General features: G+C 43.6%; 1 protein-coding gene across 10 annotated transcripts in view; it reads right to left on the bottom strand.

Moving 5' to 3' along the window:
* TJP1 (tight junction protein 1) overlaps positions 1–17,074 on the bottom strand; it is a 319,386-nt gene that overhangs the window by 111,563 nt on the left and 190,749 nt on the right. Inside the window, exon 1 of one of the 10 annotated variants that reach the window (XM_050967889.1) lies at positions 8,547–8,576. The exons of the other annotated variants lie outside the window; for them this stretch is intronic. Coding sequence (XP_050823846.1) covers positions 8,547–8,561 — 15 coding nt within the window. The 5' untranslated portion in view covers positions 8,562–8,576. Of the gene's footprint in view, positions 1–8,546; positions 8,577–17,074 lie in introns of those variants that run through there. 10 annotated transcript variants of the gene reach the window in all.

Genomic DNA, 17,074 nt, shown 5'->3' on the forward strand with positions numbered 1-17,074 from the left:
TTCCCTGGCCTCCCATCCTTTACCTTTTGCTAATTACTAGGTACTTTGTGAAATCCAATCTTCTTGGCTATAAAGTTACTCATTCTGCAGCCATCCTTGTCTTGCTTATTTCCCAGGAGATTCCTAGGTGCAGGCTTGAGATGCAAATCTAAAAATATCGAACCTAGGGATTGTGACACCAAAACAACTTTAAGATAGCTTCCAAAATACCTTGGGTGTAAGAGTTGCTGCACAGCATTAACTTTCTCTGTGCCAAAACACCCAATGGAGTCTAGCCATGAGACATCGAACTTCAAAGAACAGATTCTGCCAGTTAACAAAATAAATTAAGATAGAATAGGCTGAATTCTGTGCTGAATGCCCTTTATTAGCCAATATATTGGGGCATTAGAGCACCATTTAAAATCACAGGTCCCAAACCTGCAGTTGAGTCTCTCTCACTTGATATGAATGGAGGACGAGGGCTTTTCATTTTTAAATTTAAAAAAAAAACCTATAAGAAGCATCCGATCAATTCTACATTTGTTCATCTTGCAGCATGCATCATTCTCACACAATCCAAATATTGAACAAAACGTTGATTATACAAGACAATCCAGAGGTTCAAATAAATAATGAAGCTATTTTATCAGCCATGGAGTTTTCTAAGGGTATGTCTACACTACAGGATTATTCCGATTTTACGTAAACCGGTTTTATAAAACAGATTGTATAAAGTCAAGTGCACGTGGCCACACTAAGCACATTAATTCGGTGGTGTGCGTCCATGGTCCGAGGCTCGTGTCAATTTACGGAGCGTTGCACTGTGGGTATCTATTCTGTAGCTATCCCATAGTTCCCACAGTCTCCCCCGCCCCTTGGAATTCTGGGTTGAAATCCCAGTGCCTGATGGGGCAAAAATCATTGTCGTGGGTGGTTCTGGGTAAATGTCGTCACTCATTCCTTCCTCCGGGATAACAACGGCAGACAATCATTTTGCGCCCTTTTTCCCTGGATTGCCCTGGCAGACGCCATAGCACAGGAACCATGGAGCTCATTCAGCTTTTTTTTTTTTTTTTTTTTTTTTTACTGTCACCGTATGTGTACTGGATGCCGCTAACAGAGGCGTTACTGCAGCACTACACAGCAGCATTCGTTTGCTTTTGCATGATAGCAGAGATGGTTATCAGTTGTTCTGTACCGTCTGCTGCCATTGTAAATTGGCAGTAAGATGACGTTTATCTGTCGTTCTGTACTGTCTGCTGCTATCATGGGTGCCCCTGGCTGAGGTGGGCCGGGGGCGCAAAGGCAAAACTGGGAATGGACTCCTCGAGTCAATCCCTCCTTTATGATTTCTAAAAATAGAGTCAGTCCTGCCTAGAATATGGGGCAAGTGTGCTAGAGAACCAGTGTATCACAGAGCACAGCTGCTCCATGTCAGATCCCACAGAAATGATGAGCTACATGCCATTCACGGGGGGTGCCCCTGCAACAACCCTACCCGTTGCTTCCCTCCTCCCCCAACCTTCCTGGGCTACCGTGGAAGTGTCCCCCGCATTTGTGTCATGAAATTATTAAGAATGCAGGAATAAGAAACAGTGACTTGTTAGCGAGATAAAACGAGGGGGAGGTAGCCTCCCGGTGCTATGACAGTCCAGGCAGGACATTAAGCGGTGTGGAGGAGAGGAGCCCAGCATCCCGCTGCTATGATAGTCCAAGCAGAACAGAATCTTTTCTTTACACAGGAAAGGGAGGGGGCTGATGGAGCTCAGCCCCTAGTTGCTATGATGAGGATGATTACCAGCCGTTCTGTACCATCTACTGGGAATGACCAGGAATCATTCCTATTTTTACCCAGGCGCCCCCAGCTGACCTCACCTGAGGCAAGCCAGGAGCACTCACGGGCTGATGGCGACAACGGATCAGTCATATTGTACCGTCTGCCACCAGGGAGGGGAGAGGAGCGGATACTGCTCTTCACTGCTGCAATATCGTGTCTACCACCAGCATTCAGTAGACATAGGGTGACATTGAAAAAAAAGTCAAGGAACGATTTCTTTCCCTTTTCTTTCACATGGTGGGAGGAGGGAGTAAATTGACGAGCTATACCCTGAACCATGCTGGACAATGTGTTTGAACCTACAGGCACTGGGAACTCAGGCAAGAATGTAAATAGTTTTCAGAGACTGCTGTGGACTGTGGGATAGCTGGAGTCCTCAGTACCTCCTCCCTCCCTCCATGAACGTCCATTTGATTCTTTGGCTTTCCATTATGCTTGTCACGCAACATTGCGTAGCCTGGAGATTTTTTTCAAATGCTTTGGCATTTCATCTTCTGGAACGGAGCTCTGATAGAACAGATTTGTCTCCCCATACAGCAATCAGATCCAGTATCTCCCGTATGATCCATGCTGGAGCTCTTTTTGGATTTGGGACTGCATCGCCACCCGTGCTGATCAGAGCTCCACGCTGGGCAAACAGGAAGTGTAATTCAAAAGTTCGTGGGGCTTTTCCTGTTTACCTGGCCACTGCATCCGAGTTCAGATTGCTGTCCAGAGCAGTCACAGTGGTGCACTGTGGGATACCGCCTGGAGGCTAATACCGTTGATTTGCGGCCACACTAACCGTAATCCGATATGCTAATACCGATTTTAGTGCTACTCCTCTCGTTGGGGAGGAGTACAGAAACCGATTTAAAGAGCCCTTTATATCGATATAAAGGGCCTCATAGTGTGGACAGGTGTGGCGTTAAATCAGTTTAATGCTGCTAAAATCGGTTTAAACGCGTACTGTAGACCAGGCCTAAATTTCTTTAAATCACCTTCCTAGAGGTTAAGAAAAGTCTCTATTGTAGCAGTGTGTGTGTGTGTGTCTTTCATTTGGGCCACACAAATAAACCACCTGCTTGTGTTATGAACAGTAATGTTGGTAAGTAGCTATGGGTCAACTAATGTACCACAAAAATTAGATTTACTTCACTGTGTTTAGTTCCATAGTATTCTCCCCTATAATATGGCCTCTATATGCAAACGCAAAATTAAGTATTACTTCAGCTTCTGCTACCCTCGTGTTCACACCTGCTTCTAAAGTCAGCCGCCATATTTTGTTCAATTAAAAACTAAATTTAGAAGCTACATGTGATTCTACTAACACTTTCCTAATGAGCATTAGGCAGCTTTTCTAAGAAATCAAGAATAAGTTTAGACAACTAAAATCCCAACCTCAATTTCACATTGTCTTGTGTAGCCTTACAACTGATCCCATCATCCACTCATCTTTTCTTTGTAACAATTCTGCTAACCCAAGCTGCTAGATATTTCCAGCATTAAATCATCATGTGGCAAATGGGTTCCACTCAAGGCCAATGTGGAGACAGACAACACAATTTCTGACGTGTCCACGAATTGCGAGACATGAAAAATTCCAGTATCCTATTTGGGACAGCAATACTGGGTAATATGCACACCCACTATTACTTCCCACCAAGGAAATGCTGGAGAGAAAAAAAAAAAGGAAATGCTGGAGAGAAGAAAAAAGCTGGTGTTTTTCGAGATGTGTTGCTCATGTCCATTCCACATTAGGTGTGTGTGCTTGCCACATGCACCGATGCCAGAAGTTTTTCCCTCAGCAGTATCTGTAGGGGAGAGGCTCTGGTGCCCTCTGCAGTGGCACCTGCATGGTGCAGTATAAGGGGCACCGCTAACTCCCCCCACCCTCAGTTCCTTCTCACCGGAAACTCCGACAGCGGGGAAGGAGAGCAGGTCATGGAATGGACACAAGCAACACATCTCTAAGAACACCAGTTACGGAACAGGTAACTGTCTTTTCTTGGAGTGCTTGCTCATGTCCATTCCACATTAGGTGACTCCCAGCAGTTCCCATGGAGGCAGGTAGGAGTTCATGGCTGCATAGATTGTAATACAGCTCTGCCAAACCCAATGTTGTCTCTGCCCTGCTGAGTGATAGCATAATGAGACGTGAATGTGTGGACCAAGGACCATGTCGCGGCTCTACAGATGTCCTGGATTGGGATGTGCGCCAGAAAGGACACCAAAGACATTTACACTCTAGTCGAATAGGCCCTGACATTTGGCAGCAGTGGGACCTTTGCTAGTTCATAACAAGAGGTGATCCAGTCGGAAATCCTCTGCGAAGGAACCAGGAGGCCTTCATCCTATCCATCGTAGCGATGAAGAGCTGGGTCGATTTCCGGAAAGGTTTGATACGCTCCAAGTAAAATGCCAAGGCCCTCCAGACACCCAGTGCACGTAGACGGCTCTCCTCAGCAGTCTTGTGCTGCTTACGACAGAACATTGGCAGGAATACGTCCTGGCTCATGTATAAGGAAGATACTGCCTTTGGCACGAAGGTTGGGTGGGACCGCAGCTGGACCTTGTCCTTATAAAATGCGGTGTAAGGCAGTTCCGAGGTCAAGGCCTTAATCCCTGAGACTCTTCTCACCGATGTCACCGCCACCAGGAAAGCACCCTTCCAGGACAAGTAGGAAAGGGAGCAGGAGCCCAGTGGCTTGAAAGGCGAGCCGGTGACCCTGGGAAAGGACCAGGTTAAGGTCCCACTGCGGGACAGGGGCCCATACCTGCAGGTAAAGGCTCTTGAGGCCCCTCAGGAACCTGATAGATCATGAGAAAAGGACATCTGACCTTGGATTGGCTAGTGAAATGTGGAGATGGCCGCACGGTGCACTCTGATGGAAGAATGTGCCAGACCTTAGTTCCTGAGCTGCGGTAAGTAGTCCAAGATGGACGGCACTGAAGAATGCGAGAAAGAGATGCCGCGCTCTGACGCCCAGCAGGAAAACCTTGTCCCCTTAGCCAAGTAAGTTAGTCTTATGGATGGTTTCCTACTTCCCAAGAGGACCTGCTAGACCTCCTCCGAGCAGGTACGCTGCTCTGGGTTCAACCATGGAGCATCCATGCCGAGAGGTGTAGAGACCCGAGGTTGGAGTGTAGGAGCCAACCATGATCCTGTGACGGCAGGTCTGGACTGAAAGGAAGAGGTCAGAGTGGCCACTACCACGTTCACGAGCATGCCGAACCAGTGCTGACAAGGCCTGTTGATGTAGAACATCGAGGCCATATTGACCGTCAGGACTCCCACCACTTTGCCTGACAGGTGCAGCAGGAAGCCCTCATAGGCCAGTCGGACCACTCTGAGCTCCTTGCCATTTATATGTAACCTTGTCTCCTCTGGGGTCCACATCCCCTAGGTACGGAGGCACCCAAGGTGCACCTCTCAACCAAGGTCCAAAGCATCCAACACTAGCTCGACAGATGGAACAGGACTGTCGAACGGGACTCCTTCTAGGACCTTCTCATGATTGGTCCACCACTGCAGCAAGGTGAGAACCGCCAGAGGAACGGTTATCATCTTTTCCAGGTGATCTCTGGCTTGGAAATAGGTCAATGCCAGCCATTACTGCAGTGGTCGCATGCAGAGCCTGGCATGGCAGACCATGTATGTAGAAGCTGCCATGTGGGCTAGCAGGCACAGGCACACCCTAGCCGTTATCAGGGGAAAACGGACATTTCCACAGTGAGGTCCATCAGGGTCTGAAACCTGTCCAATGGCAGGAACGTTCTCGCCTGGGTCAAGTTGAGCACAGCCCCAATGAATTCTATCCTTTGAACTGGACCTAACATGGACTTTTTGTAGTTGAACAGTAGTCCCAAGAAACAGCACGTGGTTTGTAGTACAGTGATGCCGTATTGGACCTTAGCCTTGGAGTTGCCTTTGACCAGACAGCTGTCGATGTCTGGTTAAATCTCGATACTCCAACACCTGAGGTAGGCCGCAACTACCACTATGTACTTGGTAAATACTCTTGATACTGTAGCCAGGCCAAACAGAAGGATCGCTAACTGGTAGTGGGTCGAACCAACCAAAAAACAAAGGAAGCGTCTGTATCCTAGAAAGATCACTATGCGAACATGAGAGTCTTTCAGGCCGAGGACAGCATACCAGTCTCCTGGATCCAGGGAGGGGATAATGGAGGCCAGGGAGACTATGCAAAACTTTAGCTTCCTTAGGTATCTGTTGAGGTCTTGCAGGTCCAGGATGGGACGTAGCCCACCCTTGGCCTTTTGGACCAGAAAATACCAGGAATAGAAACCCTTGTTTCGGTAAGGAGGTGGGACCTCCACCGCCCACACCTCTAAGAGCCCCTGAACCTCCTGTTCAAGAAGACTCATTAGAAGGGTCCCTGAAGAGAGATGGGGGAGGAATGGAAATATATTAGAGGGCGTAGCCGTGTGCCACCATATTGAGGATCCAGAGATCTGAAGTTATCGACGACCACACCGGGAGGAAAAAGGAAAGGCAGCTGCAAAATAATTGGGAAAAATCGGATCCAGGAAAGACTGGTAAGTTGCCCTCAGGCATACCCTCAGGCCTCAAAAAGACTTTTTAGCTCCTTGCTTGGAGTGGGTCATGCCCAACTGGGCAGAGGGTGGGGGCAAGTGGCTCGTGAGCCATCTATAGCCCTTGGGCTTTTTGTGCGGCAGGTCCTGTTGGGGCTGGCTCCCTTGCCCCAGGGAAGTTACAGTTTGAACCGCTTACGTGCTGGGTCCAGAATGTAAAGCCCCAGAGTTTTTAGGGTGGTTCCGAAGTTCTTCAGCCCATATAATTTGTTGGCTGTCTACTCTGCAAATGGGGTCTGGTCATTGAAGGGGAGGTCCTGAATCGATTACTGAGCCTTGGAGGACAACCCAGATAGGAGCAGCCAGGACGCTCATTGCGTGGAGATGGCGGACGCCATGGTGCAGGCAGTGGAGTTTGCTGTGTCAGATGGTGCTTGAAGGGCCGCACTCGCAGCAGTTGTACGCTCATCGAGGATCGCCTGGAATTCTTTACACAAACCTTCCAGGAGAGCATTCTCTCAAACTTGGCCTCAGTCTGCTACATATTAAAGTCGGAGCAGCCAAAGAGGGCCTGGTGGTTGGCCACCCTCAACTGTAAGCTAGACAAAGAATAAATTTTCTGTCTGAACATGTCCTGGCGTCTTTATTTTGGAGGGTAGCTCTGGGTTGCCCCTGGCATTCCCTGTGGTTAATTGCCTGGACCACCAGGGAATTTGGGGCAGGATCAGAGTACAGGTATTCATGCCCCTTAGGTGGGGAAAAGTACTTGCGCTCTTCCCTTTGGAAATGGGAGGCAGACAGGAGGGGATTTGCCACAAGGTGTTGGATCTCTTCAGTAACCCTTCGTGAAAGGGAAGGGCCACTCTAGCAGGGGCTGTGGAGAAGAGGACGGCAAACAGGGAGTCCGCTTGCTCCTCCAAATCCTCCACCTGCAGGCTAAGGTTGGATGCAACCCTCTTCAACAGCTCCTGGTGGATGGATGGATGGAACGTGCGGTGCCGGGACACACTCCTGTTTCTGCGGCGAGAACAGTGCCACGAGGCTCAATAGGTCCTCCGCCGCCTCAAAAGCCGAGGTGGATGGGAGCAGTAGATGCTCCAATAGGTGCAGTGAGTGAGAGGACCCAGGCTTGACTGCCTCACTTGGGCAGGAGTCAAAGTGGCTCCACTTTGAGTCCCCAAGTTGTGGCCCAACTGAGGTGCCACTGGTGGCTGGTCCCTTGGTCTTGCTGAGGGAGACAGGCTTCTCTCCAACCTCTCTTTCTTCTGCGTCAGCAACTGGGACCAGTGCTAAAGGCTGCTATGTCCCTGAGAGGCTCCATGAGGGTGCTGAGCTTCCTTGTCGGCATCTTTCTTTGGTGCCGAGTCCTTCAAAGATGGGGTCAGAGTGCCTTGCACCAAAGTCAACATGCTGGGAGCAGGATCCCCGGTGCCTGGGTCAACTGAGGTTGGAGAGCTACCTCCATAAGGAGAATTTTGAGACACTGCTCCCTCTCCTTAATGGTTCTCGGGTGGAATTTCTGACAGATCTTGCAGCAGTCCTTCCAGTGACCCTCACCCAGGCATCGTAAGCAGTTGGGGGGAGGAAGGGTGGAGACAGTTTTTAGCATTCACTTTGGGCAAATCTGGCAAGTCTAAAAGCCTGGGGATCATGGCATGCCCCAGTAACAAATGAGGTGAGGAAATGGGGACGATAACCTCCCCATAACTGAAACTTACAAAGAACTACTGAACTATACTAACTACCAGAAAGTAACTATGTACAGTGTATAAAGCACTGCTAATCCATTTGCCGAAGCAAGAGAAAAGAAAGTGGAAGTTCCAGCTACCATCATTTGCTGTAAAGAGGAACTGATGGGGTATAGGGTTGGCAGGGCTCTATATTGGGCGCCATGAAGGCATGACGCCAGGGTGCGCCCAGCCTGACCCTACGGTCACTGCTAGGGGAAAAATTCTTCCAGCTACTGTGCATGTGCGCGCACACACACACACACACACACACACACACACACACCTGACTGGAATGGACATGAACAAGCACTCAAAGAAGAACTGGAAATTGCAGAAGTAAGAGTTTTGCTACATTGATTTGACAGTTCTCATAAGCTATTGATGCATCACTTGAATCAGAGGTTAGTTTTTTGGGTTTTTTTTAAAATGAGGAATTATTTTGAAGTGAAACATTCACTTACAATCATTAAGTACATGTTGGACAAGGCATACGGGTCACTAGTATCATTTGCTTCAGAATGTCTCACCCGGTCCCCTCATCTTCCAGCTGATTATGATTTCTTGTTGCTCTTGGACATAGACTAGAGGAACCATTCAACGGAGCCCCCACATCTTCAGACACTTGAGAAGCCCTCAACCGAGAAAGTAGATCCAGAGACATTACACACTAGGAGTCTGCACCATCATTAGTACATGTGTATACTTCCCTTCCTCCCCCTTTTCTTGCAGTTCTATATAAGATTCAGAAAATGTTCTTCTGGTTGTTGTCCTTTAATTCTGAATCCTCCACATACATTTTATAGGTCATTGTTTTTCTTGCATTTCATTACCAGATTTTTGTCTTGGTACTCAACCTATCCTACTCTAGCACTAATAGACAAAATCTGAAAACTGAAGCACATAAGCTAAAAGAAGCCACCATAGATGCAAGTCGTGTATTCAATTGTGAATTCCACTCATCATGGTTAGCTGCATCCCATAAAGGATTAAGTCAAGAATGCCCTCCATGCTCTGTACCCTTAATAATTACAGCTTTCATAAGCACCTTCACCTGTAAGATGATGTTTGAGCAGGATATATTATTAGGCAACAATACAGATTCAGAGTCTAATGATCTCCTCATATCAGAAAAATCACCACATACTGTACCATTTTGAAGTTAGCCAAAAAGTTTAAGACGAGGTAGTCATTTCTATCACTGTCTAAAGACTGCAAACTTCTAAAAGCATGCACATCTATTCCATGACGCAGGCCTCTTTTCAGTACGCCTCCTGAATAAGGCTACAACCCTATTGGCAGAGGCATGACACTCAGGTACCATCACAAAAAGGTGACAAAACCAGTACTGGAGTTTCCCAGAATAAATTACCAATTGCTTATATATTTTAGAAAAAAATATCACAGGATAAATGTTAATCCACTGGTGATTACATGAGGCACTGTAAGGCTAGTTCAGAGTGTTCCTGGTCTTTAAGAGCAGCATAGTTTTGTTTGTGGCAATGTCAGCCAGCAGCTAAATGAAACTTACTAAACTCACAATCTCTGAAGTGTGGGAACGCTGTGCTTCAGAACCTAGGTTCCTAGCCTCTTTTGCTTCTCCCCACTTTTCTATGAAGCTGGTCATGACAACATCTAGGCACTGCTTCTGAGTTTGCAGTTCTACCAGTGCTTCAGGAATCTTGATTCTAGCTTCACTTTGCTACAACACTGAACACAAAAACAGAAGTGAAAGGAAATAGAAAAAGAGAAAGCAAAATTAGAAGCCAGATTTTGTAAAGACAAATTAGGAAGAAGAAAAAAAACTGTTAATAAAGAATTACTTAAGATTGCAAGCTCTTTGGGGCAGGTATCTTTTTGTTCTGTGTTTGCACAATGGAGTCTTGGTCCAGGACTAGGGCTCCTAGGCACTACAATGAGTAGTAAACATTAAATCAGCATTTAAAAAAAAATTAGTTCTTATTTTAAAGCTATTGGAAAAAATTAATTAAAATTTTCTAACTTTCGAATGTGTAATATCATAGAAAACTTCAGATATTTATCACTGACCACCACACTTCAAAAATTCATCCTATTCTATTCTTTCAAATGACTAAAGTAAATCTTTGTATTGACGGAAACTTCTAAATATTAATGTAAACTGTGGCCATGTTTTGTATTTAATGGTCATATGTTTCATACAGGTCTTAAAACAAAATCCTAGAAATCAGTTAAGGACATAGCTTCAGTTACTGATCTCAGACTCATATTAAGATACTCTTATGAATTAACTGCTTATCCCTTTCAGGTAAGTCTTAGCTCAGGGGTAGGCAACCTATGGCAAGCGTGCCGAAGGCGGCACGTGAGCTGATTTTCAGTGGCACTCACACTGCCCAGGTCCTGGTCACTAGTCCAGGAGGCTCTGCATTTTAATTTAATTTTAAATTAAGCTTCTTAAACATTTTAAAAACCTTATTTACTTACATACAACAATATTTAGTTATATATTATAGACTTATAGAAAGAGACCTTCTAAAAACATTAAAGTGTATTACTGGCACATGAAACTTTATATTAGAGTGAATAAATGAAGACTTGGCACAGCACTTCTGAAAGGTTGCCAACTCCTGTCTTAGCTAGAATTCTGCCAACTTGTTAGCAGAAGTGTCAGTATCACAAAACCAGTTTCTCCTTTTATATAAGCAGCAGTTGAATATTCAGACTCACCAGCTCAACTAGTTTTACTAAAAAGACCCCCCACACAAAAACTGTGAACAAGCATTTCTCGAAACTGGAGTCCATGGGCTTCACTGATCAACTCCTCCTCCTCCCTCCACTCTTCCCCCTCCCTCCCAGTGCATCCTGCATGCTGGGAAAGGAGGAGGAGAAACAGAGATGGGGGCGCTCAAGGGAGGAGGTGAAAAGAGGCGGGGAAGAGAAGGGGCAAGGGTGGAGCAGGGGTGAGGCCTTGGCTGAAAGGGCCAGGGGATGAGAAGAGGACTTGGAGGTCCACAGCAAAATTATAAATGAAAATTGGGGTCCTCAGGTTCCTAAAAAGTTTGAGAACCGCTGTGCTAACAGAAACATAAAAGATGCCATTAACTGCTTTTGCTGTATGGCCACACCCTGGATTTATAAATGCTAATATCTTCCCTTAATAAAATTAAAGTGTAAGAATGGCAACACTGGGTCAGATCAAAGGTCCACCTAGCCCAGTATTCTGTCTTCCAACAGTGGCCAATACCAGGTGCTCCAGAGGGAATGAACAGAACAGGTAATCACCAAGTGATCCAGCCCCTATTGCCCATTCCCAACTTCTGGCAAACAGAGGGTAGGGACACCATCGCTGTCCATCTTGGCTAACTGCCATTAACTTATCTATCCTCCATGAACGTATCTAATTCTTTTTTGAGCCCTGTTATAGTCTTGGCCTTCACAACATCCTCTGACAATAAGTTCCACGGGTTCACTGTATGTTGTGTGAAAATATACTTCCTTTTGTTTTAAACCTGCTGCCTATTAATTTCAGTTGATGACCCCTAGTTCTCGAGTTATGAAAAAGGAGTAAATAACATTTCCTTATTTACTTTCTCTACACCAGTCATTTTATAGACCTCTACCATATTTCCCCTTAGTCAGCTCTGCTCAAAACTGAAAAGTCCCAGTCTTATTAATCTCTCTTCATATGGCAGCTATTCCATACCCCTAATAATTTTTGTTGTCCTTTTCTGAACCTTTTCCAATTTCAATACATCTTTTTTGAGATGGGGTGACCACATCTGCATACAATATTCAAGATGTGGACGTACCGTGGATTTATATAGAGGCAGTATGACATTTTCTGTCTTATTATCTATCCCTTTCTTAATGGAGTTCCAACATTCTGTTCGCTTTTTTGACTGCTGCTGCACACTGAGTGGATGTTTTCAGAGAACTATCCACGACTCCAAGATCTCTTTCTTGAGTGGTAACAGCCAATTTAGACTGCCATCATTTTAAATGTATAGTTGGGATTATGTTCTTCAATGTGCATTACTTTGCATTTATCAACACTGAATTTCATCTGCCATTTTGTTGCCCACTCGGTTCTGAGAGATCCTTTTGTATCTCTTTGCAGTCTGACTGTGACTTAACTATCTTGAGCAATTTTGTATCATCTGCAAATTTTGCCACCTCACTGTTTACTCCTTTCTGCAGATCATTTATGAATATTCTGAATAGGACCAACTGGTCCCAGAACAGACCTGTGGGGGATACCACTATTTACCTCTCTCCATTCTGAAAACTGACCATTTATTCCTACCCTTTGTTTCCTATCTCTTAACCAGTTACCAATCCATGAGAGGACATTCCCTCTTATCCCTTGACAGCTTACTTTGCTTAAGAGCCTTTGGTGAGAGACCTTGTTAAAGGCTTTCTGAAAATCTAAGTACACTATATCCACTGGAACCCCGCTTGTTGACATGTACAACTTGTCTTTTCACCATTCCTATTTTTAACCCTAAAAGACCAGTTCAAGGAGTAGATATTAGCTTAGCACAGTAATTTATTTTATCAAATTTAGAATACAATGAGAATTTTAGTTCACTCATTTTAAATCTGCTGGTTTTTCAAGATAATGGGGGGCTTCAGTAAAGGGGAGGGAGAGAGACTACCACAATAAGACAAAAGCAGCATTGTTTTTCCAAGGTTTAGTCTTCAAACTTGTCTGATATCTAGCAGACCAAAATATAAATTTCCATTTTAACAAGCCCCCTTTTGGAGACAGAATTTAGACAAATTATTTCCAATTCTAGAAACCATCTTAGAGGGTTGCATGACGTGGCTCAATTTAGAGAAGTGGTAATTTTAGGCTTGGTAACAGTTTTATGCTAGGAAAAAACCACACAAATTGTACTAGTGGGTTAACTAAAATCTTTTTTTATTCAACAGAAATTCCATGTTTGGTTCACCTTCACCTTTATTAATCTAGTTTTTCAGAAAGTAAGATTTGAGAGGAAAGTATTCCAACAAATCCATCTCCTAGTTAATGATCATGCCAGTTGCAGACTATATTTTCAGTATGGAATTCCAAGGATTGCCAAAATAATTATTTTTTTAACTACAACAACTGGAGAGACGAGAAAAGTACAACATCTGTTTGGCTATTAAAGCTCTTAAATAAAGAACCAGTGAAATGCATATAATTCCCAAGCAGAGACAACCACTTTCAGCAAAATGTCAAAACAGGAATACCACAGTGATTGGCCTTTGCTCCCATTAAGAGTGACTCCCAATTAAAAAGATACTACTTTAATAGCATTAAAGATTATTCTGAAGAATTAATCAGCCAAGTGAGAGTTAAATTAAGAGAAGAGAAACCAAAGGTAACTAATGAACTGTGCTGAATATAACAGGGAGATGAAAGACAGAATTACAGGAGAACCTCAGAGTTACAAACACCAGAGTTATTAACTGACTAGTCAACCACACACTTGGAACTGGAAGTACACAAATCAGGCAGCAGCAGACATGACCCCTCAAAAAAAGTGGGGGGGGGAAGAGGAGGGAGCAAATTGATAAAAATCAATGAGTTGGGTTTTTTTTAAAGAAAATTTTAAAAATCAATTTAAAATCAGATTTTTTTTGATAAAAAGGTTTTTTCCTCAAAAAGCAATCTAAAGGTAGTCTTAATTAAGCTACAATATAGCTCAAAGATCTCTCATCATGGAACAGGGATTATAAATTCTAATTCTATAGTATGAGACAATATATTCATGTAATGTTTAAGAAAAGTTTTGTAAATGAGTTCCAACAGTTCATGGATTAGGGACCCAAATTTATGGGATTCCAGAGGCTTCAGTATAGATTATTTAGGTTAATCTTTCTATTTACCCAATGGGACTCAGTGCTTAGTCTAGAAGATACCATCAGAGATGCTTAGATTTGCAGTTCTCAAACTGATGATTTGTGTTTCCAGAGGTAACGTGCTTGTTAATGGCAAAAATGTTCTAAAATAAATAAATAAATATATAGAGGTGAGAAATAACAGACCTCAACTCTATTGCCTCTCTGCAAATTTGTGTACACAGAGTCAATCCCTTACCTCTCTCTAAAAAGTGTAAAGTTTCAGAAAGTTTAATGAATAGAAGATAGTTGGAGGTGGAATAGATCTGGACAAGAAGAAGAAGTCTGGAGATAAATGTGAGAAGCAAGGGACTTTTGCTTGTTTTGTTAAAATATTATATGATTGCTGTTGAAGAAAAAAAAATCCACAATACTTAATGTTGTTTTAGTTAAACAGAACAATTTAAATGTCTGTTTGGTAATGTTCTCCTCCCAATACAGCATGGCAAGAAAATCCTCCAAATATTAACGATTAACCTGTTGAATTGGAGATATTTATAAAGTCATTGGGAGGTGAACTATCTGCTTCAATTACCTTTGGTAAATGAAAACCAAACAATCGTTCGTTTTCTTATATAGCTGTAAAACTAATCTGAAAATCTTTCAAAATAAATCACTTTAAAAATGTATAGTGTGCACCTTCTAAAAATGAAACCTACATCTCTACCTTGTGAAGAATATGTATTAAGGTTATAACAACCAACAAGAATGCACTTTTATGTAGAAATCCATGATTAAAGAGTCTTCCTGACTAGAGATTTAAATTATTTAAATTAATTTCATTTAAATCAAATCCACCCTGAAATACTGTACAATTACTAAAAAAAAAATAAAAGGAAAGCAGCATTTTTCTTCTGCACTGTAAAGTTTCAAAAAGCTGTATTAAATCAATGTTCGGTTATAATTTTTTTTAAAAGCACCACCATAATATTTTGTTCAAAGTTACAAACATTTTAGAGTTACAAATAACCTCCATTCCCAAGGGGTTCATAACTGAGGTTCCACTATACTCCTTTGGTTTACTTACGAAGTTAGTAGTTGTTTTAGAGCAGAGAGCATAAGCTAGTTTGTAATCGGAAAATAAAGGCTGAAGATGAAGAAAAGAGAAACAGGACAGAAAGTTAATTCAATGTGATAACACCAGAATTTGGAAGGAAAAAAATTGTAGAATATAAATTTTAAAAATAGGTGGGATTGAGAGGCTCCGGCCCCCCCTCAGAATGGAGATACAAATGTGTGCTTGGAGGCTGAGGGAAAAGGGGGGAGGAGTGAGTTAGCCAACAAGAAATTTAAGGGGATGGATCAAAAGAACAAGAAAAGGGAGACCTCAGAATAAAGGGCAGTGTGGAGAAGGGTCATTGTTTTAAATAGTCTAGATCCTTGGCAAAGGGAAGAGAAGGGTACATCTCATTCAGTTAAAGGGACTAGCTTATTGTCACTAACAAAGCTTGGTTTTGTTTTGCTAAAGTTCTTAATAATGAAAATAAGCTCAAGGTTATCTGGCTTCCCAAACACATGTTTTGTTTTGTTTTTTATTTATTTAATCTGATTTAATAAGGCAGTTAGTGTTAAATGATGATCTCTTTCTACATAGCATGCTTTGAGTCACAAGTATTGTTTTATAGGAAGTTCACATGCATATTTTTACTGTACTTAAAATATTTACTTCCTATCTTAAGGGGAGAACCAAAAATAGCAAACACAAAGGAAAAACCCCAAAGTCAGCCAACAGGTTGACTGAAAACTGAGCAAACAAAATGAAATTGTATGAAAGTTATCACTAACTGTTCACAAACCTTATCACGACCATTTTCAAGATTGAAAAAAAAAGTGTTAGCATCAAAGTGGGGGAGCACAGTTTGTTTCTAACTACCGGTATGACAAGTCAAAATATAACCCAGCAACTGACAGGGATATGAAAAACTCACTCCCGAGAGACGTAGCTAAGCTGACCAAAACCACAGTGTAGACACAGCTAGGTCAACAAAACAATTCTTCCATGACAATGAAGTGCACTTTTTAATGAGGCTCTCTCAGGTTGTCATTGGGAAACATATCCCTAGTGGTGGAGCGCATGTGGTATGTGGTGGACCAGGAACATGTGAGGAATGTGGAAGGGGAGTTTGGGATGGGCATGGAAGGCAGTTCTGAATGGGTTGCAGGGGGAGGTGAGCACAGATGTGTTCTTCCTGCAGTGCAGTCAGGGACCTCACTATGTCAGCGTGGTCCTTGAGCAGCTGTATCATCTGCTCCTGCCCATTTCCTCTCCTGACTATCCATTCTCAGTTTATCATTGATAGCGAACAGAGAGCTTGGAAAGAGGTTATCAGCACGATCAGATGATTGTAGCGTCTCCCTGACTAGGCCTTCTCTGCTCCACTTCACTTGTCTCATCATCAGAGCTGCTCAGCCACTGTGCAGGAGGAGACTCTCAAGGCCACATTTACAGAAGCTAAAGACACAGAGGCACTGTTGTGAGTGCACTCACAGCCTTGATTCATACAAATTACATAAACCACTCTCTCAACTTCCCTTGGCCTGCACACAGCACGGTGAGAGCCCTAGCCACAGTGAGTTAGGCATGAGAGGGATGGGGGAAGATAGGACAAAGCATGGGGCAGAGGTGTCTCGTAATGATTCCCTGCTAGGCACCAAGGGACACTATTCTGAATATTGGGGCTATTTTCCATAGGCTGAGGTGATAGAAGCGCTTGAGGGTAACTGAGGATGCAAGGGTACAGCTCCTGCATGCGAGCAGCTGCAGACCAGGTCAATATGCTGCAAGCCTGTGTGCTGCTTTGGTCCCTGTAGATGTAATTGTTTATTGGCGAGGCAAAGTTTCCTTCTAAGGGGGAAAAGAACGAGGCAGGTGTCACAAGGAGTCTTCGGCAGAGGATTGCAGAATATCTCCACAAAAGTTTCCTAGAGATTAGTATGGAGCATTCCCGGGACATCCCAGTGTGCATCAACAATCTTTTCCACAGGGCTCCCTCTGTCTAGCTAGACAAAGGAATGAGAGGCAGATGTATGAAGTCATACGGTTGATTATTTCTATCCCTCTCCTACCCTGGGGGGGGAAAAAATTGCTCTACATCATTTCTCCCTGCAGTATTGAAGCATGAGTACT

This window comes from Gopherus flavomarginatus, chromosome 9, assembly GCF_025201925.1.
Source record: "Gopherus flavomarginatus isolate rGopFla2 chromosome 9, rGopFla2.mat.asm, whole genome shotgun sequence".
In the NCBI taxonomy this organism is placed as follows: domain Eukaryota; kingdom Metazoa; phylum Chordata; order Testudines; family Testudinidae; genus Gopherus; species Gopherus flavomarginatus.